The 23,036-nt window shown below is 46.5% G+C and overlaps 1 protein-coding gene across 1 annotated transcript in view; it reads right to left on the reverse strand.

The window, feature by feature from the left end:
- Positions 1–512: 512 nt before the first annotated feature.
- The window catches only part of PPP1CB (protein phosphatase 1 catalytic subunit beta), a 34,528-nt gene continuing 12,004 nt past the window's right edge, over positions 513–23,036 (reverse strand). The window contains exons 2-8 of the mRNA XM_040430632.1: positions 14,457–14,588; positions 13,401–13,631; positions 12,836–12,940; positions 7,593–7,664; positions 4,478–4,629; positions 4,037–4,171; positions 513–1,406 (exon numbers count right to left, since the gene is read on the reverse strand). Of these exons, the coding sequence (XP_040286566.1) occupies positions 1,302–1,406; positions 4,037–4,171; positions 4,478–4,629; positions 7,593–7,664; positions 12,836–12,940; positions 13,401–13,631; positions 14,457–14,588 (932 nt within the window). The 3' untranslated portion in view covers positions 513–1,301. The remainder of the gene's footprint in view (positions 1,407–4,036; positions 4,172–4,477; positions 4,630–7,592; positions 7,665–12,835; positions 12,941–13,400; positions 13,632–14,456; positions 14,589–23,036) is intronic.

The raw sequence follows: 23,036 nt of genomic DNA on the forward strand, positions 1-23,036 counted from the left end.
TAAAGCGTCCATATTGCCTACGCGCAGAGGAAGCTGCCCCGTGTACGAGCCGCACTGGAATCTCCTGCCACCGAAAAGGTGCAGAGCACCGATACCCAGTGAGCTTGTGGGCCGTATTATCACGCGTAGGAGACATGCACCCTTTAATCCCGACAGCGGGGCGGGAGGAGACTAACAGCACGCACATACAGTTTGCAAACTGTCACTTCTAATTTCTAGTTCCAGAGCTCGAATGCAACTCCAGAAAATGCATCCAAAAAAGTGCAAATGCGGGAAGTGCTGTTGGAACGTAGAGGTGCTTTATGTGCAAACCAACATTTATTTTCTACATGCTGTAATAGATTGCAACAGAAACAGGTAAACGGGGGGGGGGGGCGTATGACCACAGATGCAGAAGGTCAGTATAAAACAAAAAAAATAATGGAAACGTCTAATGAACATTACAGGATAATACGCTGCAGTTACCGGCTCATTCTCCTTTAACATTTTACAAAGCAAGCTGTACACAAACCGTATGTACCAAGAAAAGTCAACTTTAATGTCAAAGCAGATTAGAACAGGAAAAAAAAAAAAAAAAGTGGTCGTCTGTCAACAGAATGAAACAGGCCAAACAAAACCAACACATAAAATGCTAAAAGCGTGGAAAGCCGAAAATACCACAGGGCACACACAACGGGTGATTGTTATTTTCTCTGAAGTCAGAATATACAACTAATGCTATAAAAAAAAAATAAAAAAAAATTAAAGCAGTGAAGTTTTAGAGACAAAGGTAAAGTGTAACCCCTTCAATGCCAGGAGGAATAAGGGGGAGGAGGGGGCGCCCTGGCTCTGGATATAGCAACAAGGAAATGTTGCACTGTAAAATGTATTTAGCAGTTAAGTCCTGCAGATCCAGCTGGCACTGAAAGGGTTATAAAATGTGACAAACGGCGCTGCAGCAGGACGTTGACAGCAGGGGCCAGCCGTTTGACCCTGTGTGTCTTGCAGGGTCCTTGGTGGGTGGAGGGAGGACTTGCTGCATTACTAGAAACATGGACCGCTCGCAATGTTTGGGGGCTTAATATGTTATGTGCATAATATACTTGTTTCTTTTGGAGGGGTTGGGGGGGGGGGGGGTCATGAAGCAGATTTGGACATGAACTTTCTGGAATCCTTTTACCTGTCTCGTGAAGGTAAACGCGTGCAACATTTTAAAGGGGGTCAGAATGGCTGGGTGATGTTAACAGTGCACACTTATAATAAGGTGGAGTTTGTCTTGATGGAGGATCTGATGCCGTCTCGGCATTGGCAGGATATGCTCTTCACCTCTTCTTGGGAGGGTTGGCTGTCCGGGGAGGCGTCACTGGGCGCCCAGAGTTCAATCCCCCGTACTGATACTTTGCCTTCTTTTCTGAGGGTTTTAGGATCTGTGGGGTAAAAGAAATAAATTTCAGAAACCGAGTCAGATACAAGTGAGAATAGAGCCTAACAGATCTGTATGCACCTTAGTGACCAGCCTGTTCTGGGCCTTAGCGTTTTTTCTTCTTTTTCATCATCGCCTTCCAAGAACTTTAGCCGTATGAGGACTGATTTTTTGTGGGACAAGTTGTAGTTTTTAATGGTGCCATTTTGGGGTACACAACTTTCTGATTAACTTTTATAACTTTCTGGGAGGGAGATGGGGGCGGGGGAATCTTTTTGCAGTGCCGCTTCCCAAGACCCATAACTAATCTTTCCTTCTATGGAGCTATGTGAGAACTTGATTTTTGCAGGGCAACTTGTAGTTTTCATTAGTATGATAACACTTTTTGATAGCTTTTTATTACTTTTCTTAGGTGGCGACTAAGAATAAATTAGGCTACTTTCACACTAGCAGCAGCCTTCTCCGGCAGGGGTACAGCCTGCCGGATCCAGACATGCTGCCGCTAGTGCACCGTGCCGCTGAAGTCCGCTCCGGCCCCATTGACTAATGGGGCGGGCCGGAGGTCCGGCCACAGCACGGCTAACATGCAGAGAGGTGGCCAGAATAAAACTACAACAAGCGTATTTTCAAATGGAAAAAAAAAAGCTATTTTTAATGGGATTTTTCTCATTTCATTTATTTTTTTCTTAACCACTTTATAGTCCCACAAGGCGACTATAGCAGGCAATCTTTTGATTGCTTCTAAAATACAATGCACTGTCCCTATAGTGCAATGCATTCTAATGTCAGTGCTATACTGACATTGACCAACAGGCAGCGCCAGAGAGGCGCAGCCTGCTGGAAAACAATCAAGGCAGGCTTGGGGTCTACACCAGGTCCCAGCCTGCCTATACACACACATTGGCACCCCCGTGATCGCATTCGCAGGGTGTTGATGAAGACTGAGGGAGTCCGCTCTCTGTCACTGCTTAACATGTGGCGGGCCCCCCCACTCCTGCTGGTCCAGGCTGTTAGAGCAGGAGCTTGGCTGGAGACCCGTGCAGCACTTAGACTGGGCCGCCGTGAAAAGGGCCCTTAGTGACTGCTGTAAAAAGGCGTATTGTGGTCACTAAGGGGCTATTGAGGCCAACTTTGTATGGAGGCTTAAAGGGGTATTTGCTTCTTAGACATTGGGGGCATATAGCTAGGATATGTCCCCAATTTCTAATATGTCCCCAATGTCCTATGGGAGCACTGAAAAAAGCTGAGCAGCGCACTCTGCTATTTTCGGAAGTTTCATTGAAATGAAGGGGAAATGCACCGCGCATGTGCCGCCACCGCTCCATTTACTTCGATGGGGCTTACAGAAATAGCTGAGCCGGCACTCGGCTATTTTCGCTGCTCCCATAGGAATGAACGGAGAGCAGCCGCACATGTGCGATGCGCCCTCCAGCACTTTGCAGGCTCTGTTCTAAGTATAGGTGCGGGTCCCAGAGGTGGGACCTGCACCTAGCGAAAATTGGGGACATTTCCTAGAGATATGTCCCCAATGTCCAAGATGGGAATACCCCTTTTAATGGTCAAGAGGGGGACCTCAGTGACTATGGGACAGTTTTCTGGGCAGCTCTGTGACCTGTGCACAAGGAAAGAACAGAATCTCTGACAAATCGCCTAGTGTGGATGGTGGGTCCTGCATTATCTATACACAGCGGTGATATCATTACAGGCAGGATTAGAATGAGTTAACTGCAGAAAAGTGATCTGTACAAACCAAGAAGTGGCGTCAATTAGGTTAGTGGCCAGTGCAAAAACTGCAGGAATTTATAGTTTTTTGCTTAAATATAGATAACATGGAAAATTAAAAATAACCATAAAAAATTCTTTAAAAATATGTTAATGTAAAAAAACGCGATTTAAACAATAGGTCATTTACTGATGCCATTTTTTGTAACCCCTAACGACAAGTCTATTTGTGCCCATAATGCAATTTTTTTTTTTTTTTTGCTTTAGTCATCCTCATATTCCAAAGGCTGTAACTTGTTTTTCACACCGACAAAGCTGTATTAGGGCTTTTTTTTCCTTGTAGTTTTCTTAAAATTTTGGGGTACAAATATATTTTTTGGGGGGGAGGGGGCACAATTTCTTTTTTTTATACTATTCAATACACAATATTTTATGGATTGTTACGATGGTGGATAGACTAAAATTGACATAAAATACATTTTAAAGTAGAAAGAATTTTATTTTTAGGGAAGTATTATTAGAATTTTTTTTTTGATGTTAAAGGGATTGTCCCATAATAGACACAAAAAATGTATCTGATTGGTAGGCTCAGACTGCTGGCACCGCCAATGGTGCCAAGAATGAGGGCCCCACATGCCCATAGGAATGGCACGACAGGCTGAACATGTGCACCGTCCTGCCAGAAACAGGAAACACATAGTATAACAAAGCTCTAGTGCCCTAGAAGTGCTTTGTTAAGCCTCCGACTGCCATAGGAACCCACTGACACCCGCCACCAAGAGTTCTCCACTGGATCAGCGCCTGCCTACAATGCATCCTTACTTTAGCCTTGTTGCAGAACCTCTTTAAGCGTTCACACTGGGTACAGGTATGGGGTACAGTCTGTGGGGACAAGTGCACGTCCTGCATTACCTGGAAGGAGCACATCAGGGTTTCATCCACGCTCATCATGCCGCCAGCATTATCAAACTCCCCGCAGTAATTTGGAGCAGAGAACAGGGTGACCAGCTGCCGCTTGGCAAAGAATTCATAGCCGTCCTCTACTACCTGTGTACGTGGACAAATGAGAAGCCATGTCAGCAAGGATGGGAAGCAAACCAGCAATACAGAGTCACACACAAAGCTGCTAGAATACAGATAAATTACTTGGTTATATCCATTTCCAGGAAAGGCGACCCTTATTACTTCTCCCACTAAGGAACATGAATACGGACGGCGATTTATCTAGAGAGATGAGCCAAGGAGTCTGGGAGATCAGGCGACAACCCCATTAATGTCCGATTCATTGGCTGTCCAAGCAGCAGGAAGGGGACCACTTTAAACAGTATATACTTGTGTCCACCATAAACCTACCTGATGAGCTCGACATATCAGATCCAGGTCATGCCGATTCAAGAATTTGCTAACCACATCTGCTCCAAAAGTAAAGGAAACACCACGGTCATTTTCGCCCCAGCCCTGCACGTCTTTATCAGGATCTGACCACAGGAGGTCACAGAGCAAACCTGCCGGAAGAAGAGCGGAGGATCATCAGGACGAGGCGCCTCTCGTGCCCTGTTATGCAAAGGTCTCGAACGGTCAGAGGAGAAATGTGTTGAGCCATGTAATCCACACCCCTGTATGACCGGGACACGAGGACAGAGCCGGGGACAGGAAGCGTTCAATCCTCAGTGACTGATCTGCTGCAGATTTCCATGTTCCATCATTACCTTTAAGACAATGCTTCTGGCATCTTACCACTCCGGCTTAGTCTTACAGCGTTTGGACACTGAACGAGGGGGGGGGGGGGGGGGGGTGACTCCTACACTAGGAATGATGTTCACCTGATCCATACAGAGCTGAGGGCTCGTTACAGTCGTATGCAATCCATATCAGCCGCAAGAATCTCTTCTGAACGCCAGGCCGATGGATTGGAAAGAGCTAACCGTAAGCTGTCAAACCCATTACAGTTCTCAGCCTCATGATGTGAGCGAGAAGGTTTTCATTCACTGACAAAATCAGTTCTGGAAAAAGGAGTAATATCAGGCTGTTCACATCTCATTTTTGCTGTACGTCAAGTGTATTGAAAGGTTATCACTGGATGTACTCAGACCATAATTGGGTGAACACAGTTCAAAAATGCACACGTTTGACTCTTTCACTGTTCAGGATTTTTAAAGAGAATAACGTAGCGCAATCAATGAATGATAGATGGAACCGCAAGACATTGCGTTATAACTGTTAACTCCTTAGTTACCCGCCTGTTTTGGGTCTTAATGACCAAGCGATTTTTCTCATTGTTGCCTTCCAAGAGCTAGAACTGCCGCATTTGTTTTTTGGCATAAATAACACAATACCTTTACTCTGAGTATAGTGTTTTTTTTTTTTATGTTTTACTACTTTTGCACAATACTACTTTCCCAAAACCCATAACTATTTTTCTTTCTATGACGCTATTGGGAGGGGGGGGGGGGGGGAATACAACTTAGTTTCCATTGGTATCATTCTGGAATACATATCACTTTTTGATCGTGCTTTTTTTTGGTGGTGAATAAAGCAAAACGCAAATAAATTACATGGTAATTGTGTAGTATGGGTCGTTACAGATGTGGCAATACCAAATATGTGGAGGGGATTTTATTTTTGCCACTTTTCCCAATCTAAAGTTTTTTTACTTGGAATTAAATAAAAATTTTATTTTAAATATTTAATACTCCTACCTATAATAAATGATATTTTCGATTGCTTCTAAAATACACTGCACTATTCCTGTAGTGCAATGTATTTTACTGTCAATGCTATATTGACATTCACCAGTAGGCAGCGCCAGAGAGGTGCAGCCTTCTGGGACACTCGAGGCAGGCCCCCGATCTATGAGCACAGACATCAGCACCCCGTGATCTCATTTGTGGGGTGCTGATGGGATACAGAGTGAGTCCGCTGTAACCTCTTGCATATTGTGGGTGCTATTGCATGCGGCATCTAAGGGGTTACAACGGCCAGGATCAGCGCTTCTGCCAGTCTGGGCTGTTACCATGCCCCCGGCTCTCCACTGCACAGGAGACCCAATTAAAAAAAAAAAAAAAAACCCCCACAAAAGTACAGAAACATACGCACATTTGCCAAACACATCCATTAAAAATAGGACCACAAATTACATTAAACATGCAGCAAAAATGAGATGTGAGCAGCCCCCAACGAGGCTTCCAGAACTTGCTACAATTCCCATTTATTCCTATGGCGTGTAACTTTATATGTGGCTATTCAGATGGGGGGGAGGGGGGAAGGCCAGTTCCCCAAACTAATTCGACACTGGTTCCTATACACATGAAATACTACAATAAGTATCAGAGAATAAAAAGATCGCCTGGGGTAAATAACACGGTGTCCCGGAATTCCAGGCATACAGCACAGAGTGTTCTATACCGGAGGCAGCTGCTGGGCTCCGGTCCATAAAGGATAGTGGAAATAAGCTCAAGCCAGCAGGAACGGAGGTATTCCTGAGAGGACTGTTCTGATCAACCAGTAATAAAGCAGACGAGGTGCTGAGCTCACCCCTGTACTCCTCCAGATTAGGAATTGGACTCAATACAAAATCCTAAACACTGGGGAAGACGTACGGCTTTAAGCCCTTGCCCACATTACAACCATGTACCAAACAAATCCTACCATACCAGCTGTAAGAGCAGGACTAAGTCCGGTATGGAAGCCACCCCTACTGTTTTATAAGGCCACGACATGCGTTACACCAGAAATACCTAAACCGTAACATAGGTATACTTACCTACAGCCCCACATCTCCACTACCACTCCCAACCTCTTCCCTCATCTACATCAGTGCATGTCAGAGTAGAGCGGCATACGGTGTGACCTACAGAACTAGGCATGTTAATCTGTCATTGGGGTCATTTTTGGCTTATGGCAGGTAAGCAGGATTTCTGGACTACCCTTTGCGGAGGACACTACCCGTTAGGGATCGACCGATTATCGAAGTACCGATATTCAGGATTTTGTACATTATCGGCATCTAACCTTGCAGATATACCAATAATGCGTATAAAGCGAATACTAGTGCGTGCGTCCATTATGGAAGCGCGCACTAGTATGCATCGGGAGCGGGGAAGAAGCGCAGCAAGCGCCTTAGATACTCACCCTCCCTGGTCTTCTTTGATGGGGCCCGCGCTGCACTGTCCTGACCCCGTACAGCGTGCACGCACTATGACCGGACGCTGCACGCTGTCAGTGCAGCGTGGGCTGGAGAAGACAGGGGAGCGAGACGCCGGACCTGGAGATGGAGGAGCCGCAGCGCAGGAGAGGTGAGGAGTTTTTTTTATTCTATTCATCTGAGGTCTGATAGGGGTTAATAAAGTCAGTGAGGAGCGGGGATGGTGTGGAAATTGGCACCAGTATATTATAAATTGATTACCAACTAAGTTATACTTTATATAAAAAAAAAAAATAAAAAAATATGAACAAAACATTGTACTACCTGTGTCAGGGACGTCTGTGGGCCTCATGATTCTGCGGATCTGTTCCATAGACTGTAGATCTGGGGAAAGACCTGCAAGAGAAAATAACATCTCATTATGATACACGAGAAATGATCAGTACAGAAGAGAAAGCATCAGTAACAGGACAGGAAACAGCTGACGGACGCATCACGGCCCCAGAGACAAGGGGATGCTTAATATAGCTCAAGGGGCATGCCACGAGATCTGGCACTGGGTCACCAGTAGATATGGTGGTCTGCCAGATACAGGAGTGTGCAAGTCCTACCGGCTCAGGTCACAATAGGTCAGGTAGTGATAAATTCACCCTGGGGAGGGGGCTGCAAATGCAGCAATTTATCCTGGTTTATTATTACATCTAACAGATCTCCTGGTATTAAATGGGATCAGTCAGGGACCGGCTGCTGAGATCACATCTCCCTGGCACCATTACAAAAAACATAAGGACCATGTTATCCCCGCAGCCACAAAGGAGGTGCCGATTGCAGTAACGCAACCCCCCTCTAAGTTTTTCAGAGGCGCATCAGAAGATCTGATCAGCTTGAAAAACGATAGATAGAAATGCCTTTTCTTGTCCACAAAAAACAGACAATAGGACGTGTTCTATCTTTTTTGCGGGGCTGCAGAATGGAAGCACGGATGCGGACACAAACATATGGCCGTCTGAACGAGCCCTTAAAGTCACAAATTATGGTGCAGATATGGAGTGCTCCATAACTTTTTTTATGTCACTATTGTGGGAAAGAGACATTGATAAATGTCCTCCCATTACATACTAAAGGGAAAGGATTTGGGGAATACAATATCTGCTTATGGAGAGCGCCTTATACGCTCCTCTGGAATTCTGGCATCCGCAGCATCTAAGGCTACTTTCACATTAACGGTTTCAATTCCGCTTTTGAGATCAGTCATAGGATCTCAATAGCCGAAGAAAACGCTTGAGTTTTGTCTCCATTCATTGTCAATGGGGACAAAACTGTATGCACCGAAATTCATTCCGTTCCATTTGGTTGCGTCCCCATCGCGGACTGCAATGTGGTGCGGAGCAAGACGGATCCATCCTGACACACAATGTAAGTCAATTGGGACGGATCCGTTTTCTCTGACACAATAGAAAACAGATCTGTCCCTCATTGAATGCTGTTTCAATGGTGGTCAAGACGGATCGGGCATGGCTATAGAAGACATAATACAACCGGATCTGTTCATGACGGATGCATGCGGTTGTATTATAAAACGGAAGCGTTTTTGCAGATCCATGATAGATCCGCAAAAAAACGCTAATGTGCAAGTAGCCTAAGCTGTTTGAGAGGGAGCTGAAGGGCACCTTTTCTGGATGCAATTGCGGGGAGACAGTGGGTTTCCATACCAGCCCACAGCCTATTAAAAAGGCCCCCAGGTCAGCCTATGAGTAAAGGCTCATGCACACGACCATGCTCGGTCTGGGAAACAGCTCGTCGGTGGGCTGCATTTCCTGGACCGACAGTGGCTCTTCTGATTTGAAGTCACATGATGTGAGTTTAGTACAATAGACCAGCAGTCAGACAGGAACCCACTGCATCCTTAGTCACTAGGAAGCAGCAAGTTCAGGTCAGAAGAGCTGCCGTCTGTTCAGGAGATGCAGCCGTCAACAAGGCCGTGTTTCCAAGACAGAGCACCATCAAGTGCATAAGCCCCCAAACAGGAATTGCACCCCAAAATGGTAAAAAAAAAAATAATTTATATATATATATATATATATATATAACACACACACACACACCTCAAAAAAATAAAGGGAACACAAAAATAACATCCTAGATCTGAGTTAATTAAATATTCTTCTGAAATACTTTGTTCTTTACATAGTTGAATGTGTTGACAACAAAATCACACAAATTTAAAAATGGAAATCAAATTTTTCAACCCATGGAGGTCTGGATTTGGAGTCACACTCAAAATTAAAGTGGAAAAACACACTACAGGCTGATCCAACTTTGATGTAATGTCCTTAAAACAAGTCAAAATGAGGCTCAGTAGTGTGTGTGGCCTCCACGTGCCTGTATGACCTCCCTACAACGCCTGTGCATGCTCCTGATGAGGTGGCGGACGGTCTCCCGAGGGATCTCCTCCCAGACCTGGACTAAAGCATCTGCCAACTCCTGGACAGTCTGTGGTGCAACATGACGTTGGTGGATAGAGCGAGACATGATGTCCCAGATGTGCTCAATTGGATTCAGGTCTGGGGAACGGGCGGGCCAGTCCATAGCATCAATGCCTTCGTCTTGCAGGAACTGCTGACACACTCCAGCCACATGAGGTCTAGCATTGTCTTGCATTAGGAGGAACCCAGGGCCAACCGCACCAGCCTATGGTCTCACAAGGGGTCTGAGGATCTCATCTCGGTACCTAATAGCAGTTAGGCTACCTCTGGCGAGCACATGGAGGGCTGTGCGGCCCTCCAAAGAAATGCCACCCCACACCATTACTGACCCAATGCCAAACCGGTCATGCTGGAGGATGTTGCAGGCAGCAGAACGTTCTCCACGGTGTCTCCAGACTCTGTCACATGTGCTCAGTGTGAACCTACTTTCATCTGTGAAGAGCACAGGGCGCCAGTGGCGAATTTGCCAATCTTGGTGTTCTCTGGCAAATGCCAAACGTCCTGCACGGTGTTGGGTTGTAAGTACAACCCCCACCTGTGGACGTCGGGCCCTCATGGAGTCTGTTTCTGACCGTTTGAGCAGACACATGCACATTTGTGGCCTGCTGGAGGTCATTTTGCAGGGCTCTGGCAGTGCTCCTCCTGTTCCTCCTTGCACAAAGGCGGAGGTAGCGGTCCTGCTGCTGGGTTGTTGCCCTCCTCCAGGTCTCCTGATGTACTGGCCTGTCTCCTGGTAGCGCCTCCATGCTCTGGACACTACGCTGACAGACACAGCAAACCTTCTTGCCACAGCTCGCATTGATGTGCCATCCTGGATAAGCTGCACTACCTGAGCCACTTGTGTGGGTTGTAGACTGTCTCATGCTACCACTAGAGTGAAAGCACCGCCAGCATTCAAAAGTGACCAAAAACATCAGCCAGGAAGCATAGGAACTGAGAAGTGGTCTGGGGTCACCACCTGCAGAACCACTCCTTTATTGGGGGTGTCTTGCTAATTGCCTATAATTTCCACCTGTTGTCTATCCGATTTGCACAACAGCATGTGAAATTGATTGTCACTCAGTGTTGCTTCCTAAGTGGACAGTTTGATTTCACAGAAGTGTGATTGACTTGTAGTTACATTGTGTTGTTTAGGTGTTCCCTTTATTTTTTTGAGATATATATATATATATATATATATATATACACACAAAAAAACAAGCCCCTATACGCTTTGTTAATGGAAAATATAGTTAACGCTTGGTCTAAATTAGGCTGCTCCTTGAGGGGTGAAGGTGGATGTCCCTCTCAGGATAGGTCACTGGTCTCCATCCTCCAGTACCCCCCCCCCCCACCTTTCAGGGAACGCTGGGAGCACCGTGGTGAGATGACTATTAGGTGAACACTAGCAGACCTGTTAGTAAGCGAGCTGCACTAAGCAGCAGCTTGTCCTCCGAGAACCGGTCTGGTGGGTTTTTATCTCTGTCCCTGTAATAAGGACAACAGGCTTGGCAACCAAGAAACCCAACAGGCAGCGCAAGGTTGTGTACACACTGGAAAGACACCCAGCGACTGTGCTGTCCTAGAACGATTGCATCGTGACACGTTAACATACAGTGTGTTCTAAAATCTCTGCTTGCAGTCAATGAACGGGAACTGGACAAGAAAACATCTTGACACGAGAGTGTCCAGGACACGAGAGATTTGTGCTGCTGACATGTTTAGTTGAGGATGGTCTCAGCTGTACCAAACTCACAACAGATTTGCTGCATCTGAATGTAACCTATTCACTGAAATCAAGCAGAGATCTTCACAATGGTGAGGGATTAATATACAAATTACACTATAAAGTTATACATAAATACTAGGCCATGTCTGCCATCAGTGTTGCTAGGGTTAAAGAGTTTTTCCAAGATACATTTATCACCCAAATGGAGGTCCCAAGTCTTGTGTTGCCCCTCTCCACAACAAGGGGGAAGTCTGAACACAGCAATGGGTCAAACATGCACAGGGTCTCTCCATTCAACAGCCTAGCCCCTCACCGATGTCATAGTCTCACCCGTAACCATCAGAAGGCTGTGAAATACAGCAGACACCTCCTGCAGTGAACGGAACAGGAGAGCTACAATCCCTGCCATTTATCCCTTCAGATGCTGCAGCCACAGCACTTGATGGATCCATGTAATCAAAATGTCAGAATCCCCGCATGTGGTCCCCTAGCCCTCGTAAAAAAATAAAATAAAATTACACACACGTCAAAAGCACCCCAAAAAATAAAAAAGGGACCAATAAAAAAAATTCAAAAAAAAAGCTCGCCCTGCAAAAACCAAGCCTTAAAGCAACTCCATAGACCGAGTCCAGACGTAAAAATTTTAGAAGAAAAAAAAAAACTATGTACATTTCATATCCCTGTAAAACGTACTGACCTACAGAATATATTTTTAGTGCACAGTAAAATAAAATTATATATATATATTTTTTCTGTTTCACCCCACAAATATATACATTTTAAAAAAAAATTTCAATACAAGATAATGTAAGTGAAATGGTGCCATTAAAAATACAACTTGCCTAGCAAAAAAAACTAAGCCCCTCATGACTGTGCAGGAAAAGTACTTAGAAAGCAGGGAGGATTTTTTTTCTTCTCTTCACATCAGGACGAGTTCAAATCTCATGTACAACATCTGCAGAAGTTCTGAGCCATATTGGGACACTCAGCACAAGGAACTTTTCCACCAGGGGGAATATCAGCGATGTCTGGTCAGCGCGCAGCATTAATCTAAGTACATTTGATCACTGATGTCAGCGCTCTAAACTGCGTCATTCACAGTCATGCACACGTCTGTATATACGAGTACATGTGTCCCACGGGATAATAACGGAAAATCTTTAATTAGAACCCGAGTATTCAATGCTGGGGAGCAGTAACCAAATCCCTAGGGCCCATGGCTACCTGCCACATCTCATGTACTGACCTCACCACGCGAGAAACAAAAGGTCAGGATCCAGAAATAGATGAGGCCTGAACCATGGAGATGACCCGGGGGAGCACAGATCTCCTGCCTTCCGAAGGAAATTCTTAAGATCTCCATCTTCCCTTACCTCCGTGGCAACAGAAGATCTTCTCGTCCACGATGGCGGCAATCGGCAGGCAATTGAAGCAGTCGGTAAAGGTCTTCCACAGCTTTATGTTAAACCTCCGTTTGCCTAAATAAGCAAAGTAGGGGGGGTTATGTATTGTTTAAGTGGGTCACAAGCGAATCAAGGAAAATGCGGTGGAATTGGAAAGTCTAGAACATCACACATTCAGCCAAGTGCTTCATTGCACAGCCTTAAAGGGGTTGTCCAGAATTTTACTATAGATTACTATCAATATCTGATCAGCAGGGGTCCTGCTGTTCTGCAATAGATCCAGCAATACACAACTCATTCCACTGTGCAGATCCATGCGCCACCCTGGATCCAAGGAGCTGCAGCCAATCGCTGTGCACCAGAACACGCAGCCTCCTAAACAGGTTGCATATAAACTTTTAGTAAACATTAATCATCTGCTTCCTGTAAGGACGGCCAGATGACTAATAAATCCTGAGACTGCGCCTCTTTTTAGGTCATGGTTATCAGTCATCGCTGGTTTACCAGGGCTGAGGCTGTCAAGTTAGAAACTTACACTCATCGTAGAAGCCATAGATGCGGTTGATGCTCGCGCACTCGTGGTTTCCTCTGAGCAGGAAGAAGTTCTCGGGGTATTTGATTTTATAGGCCAGCAGCAGGCAGATGGTTTCCAGTGACTGCTTCCCTCTGTCAACGTAATCCCCCAGGAAGAGGTAGTTGGCTTCTGGGGGGAAACCGCCATACTCAAACAGCCGAAGCAAATCTGTGTACTGCCCGTGGATGTCACCTGAGGGAGGAGATCAAGAATAAATCAAAACGATGCACAAATAATCAGATTCAGGCGGATGGCAAAGAGGGCAGAGGATGGAGGTGCCCAAACAGTACAGTATAAAGAGCACGTCTTTATTTTAAATGTTCTGTCATTTTCATACACTTCACCTGTGGAAAACCCACGCTCACCTGCTCCTCTCCACTTCTCTTCCAGTCCCAGTCTTTCAACATCTGCAGGGACGGGGTCATGTGCACCACTGCAGCCAATGACTGGCCTCAGCAGTGACGTGTCCTCAAGCATGTGACTCGCTGAGTGAAGACATCTCACCGTAAGGGCCAGTCATTGGCTGCAGCCGCGCACGTGACCCCATCCATACGGAAGTTGGAAGACCAATGGGGACTGGAGCTCGGGTAACAGGTACCTAGTGCGGTAATTAAAAAGGGGTTCCTGGCCTCCAAGAACCCCTATAAATGACATGCAACATGGCCGCTGCAAGCAGCTCAAGTCTTAATTTCATAAAACTGTTTAGTGATCTGTAACGCCAGGGACCAATTCCTGTTAACCCCTTCAAGACCCTGGGATTTTCCATTTTAGCTTATTTTTCTGTTCACATAGCCGTACGAGGCTTTTTTTTGCGGTTTGTAGCACGCACCAGTCATTGAGCCAAAACCACAGAACAGGTGCAGATCTCTCCATTACACCTCATCTCGGTGGAGGCTTCACTACTGGTTTTGGCTCACAATCACTGATGGAAATAACTGAAGTGTGAACTCAGCCTTACACTTGGAGAGAAGAGATATCCATAAACCTCCTTCAAGGTGTTCTGTTCAAGTAACTTACCACAAATCTTCAGGGGCGCCTCCAGTTCCAGCAGGATGGGCTGACTGAGGAAGATTTCCCTGGATTTTATGCAGAGCCCCCGAACCTCGGCCTCCGTCATCTGCACAATCTTCCCGGGGCGACATCCTCGCACTGCAAGAAGGAGACAGACCGCGTGAGGTGAAGGAAAACATGGCAGCTTCTTACTCTCAGAACCCCCGGATTTAGGGGCCGGGATCGGACACCATGTGTATTGTGCTGTACGTGGAAACATGGCGGTTCCGTTACCACATACACCCCATAGGCTCAGGAGGACTATGCAGAGGTGGCAGCATTAGCGAGCACATATGTACACATGTTCTCCATCTATCTGCATTGGCTCTCTCCTGCAGCACAAGAAACGGCCACCTAGGAATTAACCAGGGGCTTCTGGACCTGACGAACACAATAGTTTCCTGAACAGAACCTCAGCTTCTGTCCTCAAATACTGGACAACGCCTGACGGAGTAGAAGCCTGCAGAGGAGCACATGAAGGACGCGCCCGTCAGACAGTTCAGGGCGAGATCTCCGCTCGGCATGGGCGATCAGACTATTTTTAGACAAATGGAAAGTCCTGGCAGCCGCCCAGCAGTGTGAGGGAAGTGGAGCACAGGGGGACGTCACACTAAGACCCTGCAGTCTGAAAACCCGCACTGCTGCCTCATGCAAGGGGACCCTGACGGGGCAGATCTGCCCCGTCTGATTACTGATCAGTCCGTGACCGGGCCACACGTCTCTTGAGGCGCTAGACTGCGTTCTTTTCCTGCAATTGCACATAACCGCTGCACCTCACTCAGGCCATCTGTAATGCCAAGGACTACTTCACCCATTCTCTTCTCCCTACAAAACAGCAATGTGGCTACTGACTGCAAAATAAAACAGGCAACACGGGGGTCCTGCTGGCACCAAAAGGCTGAGCCCTCGCCCATAATGACAACCAACAGACCGATTTGGGCTCCTTAACCCTTTGATTTAGGGGGCTGGGGTTACTCCTCACATTTCATACAAGTGCAGGGTGTGTGCGCTTGTACGACAGGTACAGATTGCAGACAGATGGCTTCTCACGCATCACAGAACCTGGAACAGGAGACAATAACAGCAGACGATGCCAGGGAGAAGAGGAAAAAAAAAAAACAGAACCCGCCACACTTAAAGGGACCACGTCGCCAGGGCCACGTCTTCTGATGGTCTTAAAGGGAATGGCCCACTTACAGGAGAGCTTCTTGGGACTCCCTACCAATTAGCCATTTGGTGGCCGATTACTGCATTGCCATAATTCGTTTTCAGACGCAGCCACACTAACCTACTCACGTTTTTGGAGCGTGCAAGAAAACTCAGCTGAAAACATATGCAGACCTAAAGGCGAATTCACACCATAGATTTTAAGTGCATATTCTGCAGTAATTTACAGCACATTATAGCTGATGGCACGCTGCGGATTGCATTACATCTGATGGCACGCTGCGGATTGCATTACATCTGATGGCACGCTGCGGATTGCATTACATACAGCACATTATAGCTGATGGCACGCTGCGGATTGCATTACATACAGCACGCCTGTTCCACTGCACATTTATCCGATTTTAACCTTTGCAATCTGCATTAAAATCTCACTGCCGGTCTGCAATGCACTTTGGAAACTAGTCACAGCTGAGGGATTGTTACATTTGCATCAAGTCCAGACAAACCCACTGAGTTTAACACATCGGCAACACCAATCTCTCCTGTCTGGATAGTTTGTTACAGTGTATCAGCGCAGGTAGCACGTATCAGTCTGGAGTCCATCCAGACTGTTCAGTCCACAGAACGGGTACTAAACAAGTGCTGTAAGCAGAGATCTTACCGACACTGAGAATATGAAACCGTACAATAGAAAGTTCTAGAACATGTTATTTTCCCAGGGGCAGCAGTGCTTGGTGGATTGTTGCCTCCAGACTGGCACAGCAGAGGGCGTTATTCAGCCCAGAGATCTGGGACCCCCTTAGAGTCCTTGCCCATGACCAACAGAAATTAGCTGGGCCGAAAGCTGTTCACTGCGGCCACATGAAAGGTCAGTGCCCCTTAATGACTAAACAAGGTAGGCACTGCCATGTGATCCGAAGAGACGGGCAGAGCACCCCAGCCAAAGTCAACAAAACCCCAGCCTAATAAAACATCTCACCTGCTGGAAATCTGGAGCTCGTTCCACCTGCATACCGAAACTGTGAGGTAAGAGGTGGCACTTTTGCCAACCTCCTGCGCAACAATGGTGAGGGTAGTAATCCTATTTTGTAAGGGAGATGGGAACAAATTCACACAGCAAAAGTGCAGCCCCTGAAGTCACGTAACATGGGGGCACAGGGGAGACCACCAGTCTGTGGGACGCAAAGATTGGGAAGAGATTTCAAAAACCGCACGGAAGGTCAGTTTCCATTCAGCTGAAAAAGGCAAAGTGACCGTGAGGCTCGTCTGCTCGCATACACTCTGCTGGTTCTGTATTACGCCGTGGGTTTTTCCCCCCGTAATCCGGTGTGTGTGCGGGGAGCCGTGGGAGGCAGCATTATAGCTGCAGAGGCTTCCTGCAAAACCATTTTCCCTGCAGGGATCCATCCAGTGACTGGGGATAATGAACGCCACGGCTGAGCCGCCATCAGAGAGGACTAATGCGCCAATATGATACAGCCCTCTGCCATCGCTCAAGGTTTGCTTCAGGATAAAACGCAGTCCTGGTCGTCTGAGGATCAGTACAGATATCGGAGCTCGGTGGTGGACCCGTCACACGACCTGGACCATTCTTACCGTAAAAACACAGAATCCGTGACAGACTTTCAGTCATGAGCAGAGTCTAAAGCTACATTTACATGAGCAGATTGAGGAAAATTAAAGCAATGCCCGATCCGGACACTGATGGACCCCGATCCCTCCCCCAAAAAAAATAAAATACAATTATAATTGGGTTTGTAAGGATTTTACATCCTGCAAAAATTTTGTCCAGCATTTCTGGCAGATTCTTTGATGGAGGCTCCTTCGGGACTGAGCCTTAGGCCAGCCACACACACAGAGCTAACAACTCTCCCTCGTCACCTTTCCATACACCTGCAAGCTCAGCCAAGCATGCAAGTGTCTTTGAGGGCAGAAAGCTGCTGCCAGACACCTCTGCTGGAGGCTTAAAGGGGTTTTCTGAGATTTGGATACCGATGACCTATCCTCCGGAGAGGTCAGCGGGATCTAATCGGTGTGTGGGACCCTTGTCGATCGCCCTTCTCTCACCTTTCCTAGGCCAGTGACGACACATTCATCAGTCACGTGACCTAGGAGCAGCTCAAAGTAGTGAATGGGGCCAAGTGCGATACCAAGCACGGCCACTATACAATGTACGGCGCAGTGCTCGGCAAACAGAAGGCCGCACCGCTCACAGATGCCTTCTCAAACAGCGGGGGTCCCAGGTGTCAGACCATTAGTGATCAGTATCAAAATCTCAGTAAAACTCAATTCCCACGAAAATTAAAGCATTGAACATCTTTAACCAACTGCCTGATCCTTCCCGGCATCAGACGCTGCGGGAATCCCCCATAAACAATAGGCAGATTCAGGGGAAAAAAAAAAAAGTGTATCTAACGCCAAACTTAGTGATTGACCAGCTATTTGTACCTGATATTTATCTGACCTCCGCTCAATCAGCCAGACACCCCAATGAGCTCTGCGCGCCCTCTCCCCGCGCCCCCTCCGCCCGCTCACCCTCGGCCAGTGACATCATGAACATTCATTTGGATGGAGCTGAGCAGCACAAAAAGTCCTAGATGTCACTTTTTACCCTGCAGCCTATATAATCTAGTGGAGATCGTGCAATCAAAAGGAAAAAAACTTCTATATGGAAATCCTCTCCTGAGCTGCATCTCCTGACCATTTATGGCCGCCTCGCCAGGGATTTACAGGAGCTCCCGTCTATTACCGTCACTATGAGATGCTTTGTGTGCAGGGGGTGCCGTCAGACGAGCCATAGATAAACCACCATCAAACCCATGGCAGTCGTCCTGCAGAAGACTAGTCCTCGGCCCTCACCTCCATTATAGAAACGACGGACGCCAACAGCACCTGAAGAACCCCATTAATTTATAGAGGGGGTCCTTTTGGGTTCCACCATTTTTCTGCGAAGTTTAGCGCTGTGTTCTTCTGATGAAATATGACAGGATCTCCGACTCTCTAAACCCTACACTAATCTTGCAATAAAATACAGCACACCATTAATAAATCTGGCGCAACTTAACGGGATCCTCTCACTTCAGCAAATAACTTATGTAGAGAAAGTTAACACAAGCCTCTTACTAATGTATTGTGATTGCCTATATTGCTTCCTTTGCTGGCTGGCTTCATTATAGACTTCTTGTTTCCATGGGCAATCCAAAAATGGTGGTCGTACCTACACTATAGGAAAAAGCTCAAGCCTATGGGCGCTCCCACGGTCCAGGCCACCAGAGAGGACTGTGCAAGCACGGCCACCACTGAGATTGCAGGGTGGTCGTAACCCCTGGATACAAGCAGTGTCTAATGTGATGGAAAAAGGAATCCAGCAAAGGAGGCAATATGGACAAGCACAATACATTAGTAAGTGCCTTGTACTAACTTTCTATACCTGATAAATGGCTCTCGCTGAAGTGACAACCCCTTTAAGACCTCTTAGGCTTTGGTTAGGGGGTGTCACTTATCCACCATGTTAGTAGGGGGGGGGGGGGGCATCAAGCTTGCACGCTGCTGCTCTATTCATTTCTATGGGTAGCAGAGTACAGCGCTCAGCTATCTCCATAAGTCCCATAGAGTTCGCATTGCTCCATTCAAATGGGGGAGAATGGACCCATTATGGTAACTGCTGGAGGTCCTAGAGGAGGGACCCCACAAATCTAAGAGTTATCTGCTATCCAGTGGATGGGGGATAACTTGTGGCAACCAGAATACCGCTTTAAACCTGCTGACTGGGCAAAGATTCTTATACAATATACTGAAAGTCTATACCTATCCTGGAGCAGTCAGAAGATCAGCTAGAGGTACTCCCACCTCACATGTACGGAATATCCGCAGAACATGCCATAAATGTCCGACAGGTGCTGGTCCCACCTCTCTCCCTAGAACAGAAGTCACCCCATCATATGTAGTAAACGCATGGAGCTGTGAACGTGCGCCGCGGCTCCAGTCAATCTCCTCCTGGACACTGCTGTCCCCTTACCAGATAGGTCAGACCGCCATTCTGGAGACAGACATGGGACCCACATCAGACATTTCTACCATATTCTGTGGATGTATAGGTGGGAATACCGCTGGAACTGCCCCCCTTGAACTCCCCCAGAGACTGCAGCAGTCATTGGCGGGTTTCCAACGTTCCTGCCTTCTTGAACGATCTAGACACAGCGCACATCCTGCCCTGATCCTAGCGATCATGTGACAGCAGGGGCCCGGGAATCTGCACCAGCCGCTGGGTTTTAAGCTGGCCATTCACATTAGTCTTTTGTCGGATTTGGCCACCGCACTAATGTACAGTGGGGGAAATAATTATTTGACCCCTCACTGATTTTGTAAGTTTGTCCAATGACAAAGAAATGAAAAGTCTCAGAACAGTATCATTTCAATGGTAGGTTTATTGTAACAGTGGCAGATAGCACATCAAAAGGAAAATCGAAAAAATAACTTTAAATAAAAGATAGCAACTGATTTGCATTTCATTGAGTGAAATAAGTATTTGAACCCCTACCAACCATTAAGAGTTCTGGCTCCCACAGAGTGGTTAGACACTTCTACTCAATTAGTCACCCTCATTAAGGACACCTGTCTTAACTAGTCACCTGTATAAAAGACACCTGTCCACAGAATCAATCAATCAAGCAGACTCCAAACTCTCCAACATGGGAAAGACCAAAGAGCTGTCCAAGGATGTCAGAGACAAAATTGTAGACCTGCACAAGGCTGGAATGGGCTACAAAACCATTAGCAAGAAGCTGGGAGAGAAGGTGACAACTGTTGGTGCGATTGTTCGAAAATGGAAGGAGCACAAAATGACCATCAATCGACCTCGCTCTGGGGCTCCACGCAAGATCTCACCTCGTGGGGTGTCAATGGTTCTGAGAAAGGTGAAAAAGCATCCTAGAACTACACGGGAGGAGTTAGTTAATGACCTCAAATTAGCAGGGACCACAGTCACCAAGAAAACCATTGGAAACACATTACACCGCAATGGATTAAAATCCTGCAGGGCTCGCAAGGTCCCCCTGCTCAGGAAGGCACATGTGCAGGCCCGTCTGAAGTTTGCCAATGAACACCTGAATGATTCAGAGAGTGACTGGGAGAAGGTGCTGTGGTCTGATGAGACCAAAATAGAGCTCTTTGGCATTAACTCAACTCGCTGTGTTTGGAGGAAGAAAAATGCTGCCTATGACCCCCAAAACACCGTCCCCACCGTCAAGCATGGGGGTGGAAACATTTTGCTTTGGGGGTGTTTTTCTGCTAAGGGCACAGGACAACTTATTCGCATAAACGGGAAAATGGACGGAGCCATGTATCGTGAAATCCTGAGCGACAACCTCCTTCCCTCTGCCAGGAAACTGAAAATGGGTCGTGGATGGGTGTTCCAGCACGACAATGACCCAAAACATACAGCAAAGGCAACAAAGGAGTGGCTCAAGAAGAAGCACATTAAGGTCATGGAGTGGCCTAGTCAGTCTCCGGACCTTAATCCAATCGAAAACCTATGGAGGGAGCTCAAGCTCAGAGTTGCACAGAGACAGCCTCGAAACCTTAGGGATTTAGAGATGATCTGCAAAGAGGAGTGGACCAACATTCCTCCTAAAATGTGCGCAAACTTGGTCATCAATTACAAGAAACGTTTGACCTCTGTGCTTGCAAACAAGGGTTTTTCCACCAAGTATTAAGTCTTTTTTTGTTAGAGGGTTCAAATACTTATTTCACTCAATGAAATGCAAATCAGTTGCTATCTTTTATTTAAAGTTATTTTTTCGATTTTCCTTTTGATGTGCTATCTGCCACTGTTACAATAAACCTACCATTGAAATGATACTGTTCTGAGACTTTTCATTTCTTTGTCATTGGACAAACTTACAAAATCAGTGAGGGGGTCAAATAATTATTTCCCCCACTGTATATGGGGAGCCAAGGATCAGGCAAAATTAATATTTTCACCCAATCCTTCTGTTCTCCTGAGAGACGAGCAGAAGTGTCTGGCAGCGGCTTTCCCAATAAAAATACACATTCAGCTGTATGTGGAAGCCAGGAGGGAGTCGGGAGACATAGCGGCCGGCCACACGACTGCTCGGCTGACAGCTGCTGAATGTGTATGGGGTCTTTAGACCCAGTTCAGCGCTGCAGTGAGGATGTACAGCCCTACCCCACCTCTGGGGCCAATACATCCCCAGGTACAGGAGAAATCAGCAATAATGGGGAAAAAAAAATATATATATATATATATATATATATAGTCCCCTAAAGGTCTCGTAGACTCGTACTACCTCATTGGGGGGGGCGGGTTACAGTGTAAAATTAAAAAGACCACCCCAGAGACCATAAAAGAAACCAAATTTTAGCTGCCATTAACAAAGGGGAATATAAAAAATAAAAAAAAAAGTCGTTACTAAAATAAAACAAAATAAAGCCTCATGTATCACCAGAAAAAGGCACAAAAATCTACAAAGTTTTACAAAACAAGATAAAAGTTATGGCTTTATGGCTGAAAGACACGTAGTATTAAAAAAGAAAAAAAAAAGAAAAAAATTGTTGGAGGGGTGGTAAAAGCCCCAGTGTTGAACTGGTTAAGCTGGATCCCAATCACTACGCTGGATTTTCTTGCTTCGGCTGAAGGATTACGTTACCAGCAGTTTTCGCACGTTTATCACACACGCAGACTATAGTATTTTCTGAACGCCAGACGGTCTCTTTTTAAGTGGGATAAGGCTACTTTCACACCTGCGTTTAGGTCGGATCCGTCTGGTATGTGCCCAGACGGATCCGCACCTATAATGCAAACGTTTAGATCCGTTCAGAACGGATCCGTTTGCATTACCATGAACAAAAAATTATTATTTTTTTTTGTTCATGATAATGCAAACGGATCCGTTTTGACTTTACATTGAAAGTCAATGGGAGACGGATCCGTTTGAAAATTGAGCCATACTGTGTCAACTTCAAACGGATCCGTCCCCATTGACTTACATTGTAAGTCTGGACGGATCCGTTTGCCTCCACACGGCCAGGCGGAGCCCTGAACGCTGCAAGCTGCGTTCAGGTGTCCGCCTGCTGAGCGGAGCAGAGGACAAACGGAGCCAGACTGATGCATTCTGAGCGGATCCGCATCCATTCAGAATGCATTAGGGCTGGACGGATCCGTTCGGGGCTGCTTGTGAGCCCCTTCAAACGGAACTCACAAGCGGAGCCCCGAACGCTAGTGTGAAAGTAGCCTAATTCTGACTAAAATCAGTTTCTTGCTGTGCCGGTTCATTCCCTTAGAATTAGATGGCGAGATTAGACTCGAGTGCAGCAGGACGCCGTCAGTACAAGGAGCTATTCATAAACCAGGCAGAA

Source organism: Bufo bufo, chromosome 4 (genome assembly GCF_905171765.1).
Source record: "Bufo bufo chromosome 4, aBufBuf1.1, whole genome shotgun sequence".
Classification (NCBI taxonomy): domain Eukaryota; kingdom Metazoa; phylum Chordata; class Amphibia; order Anura; family Bufonidae; genus Bufo; species Bufo bufo.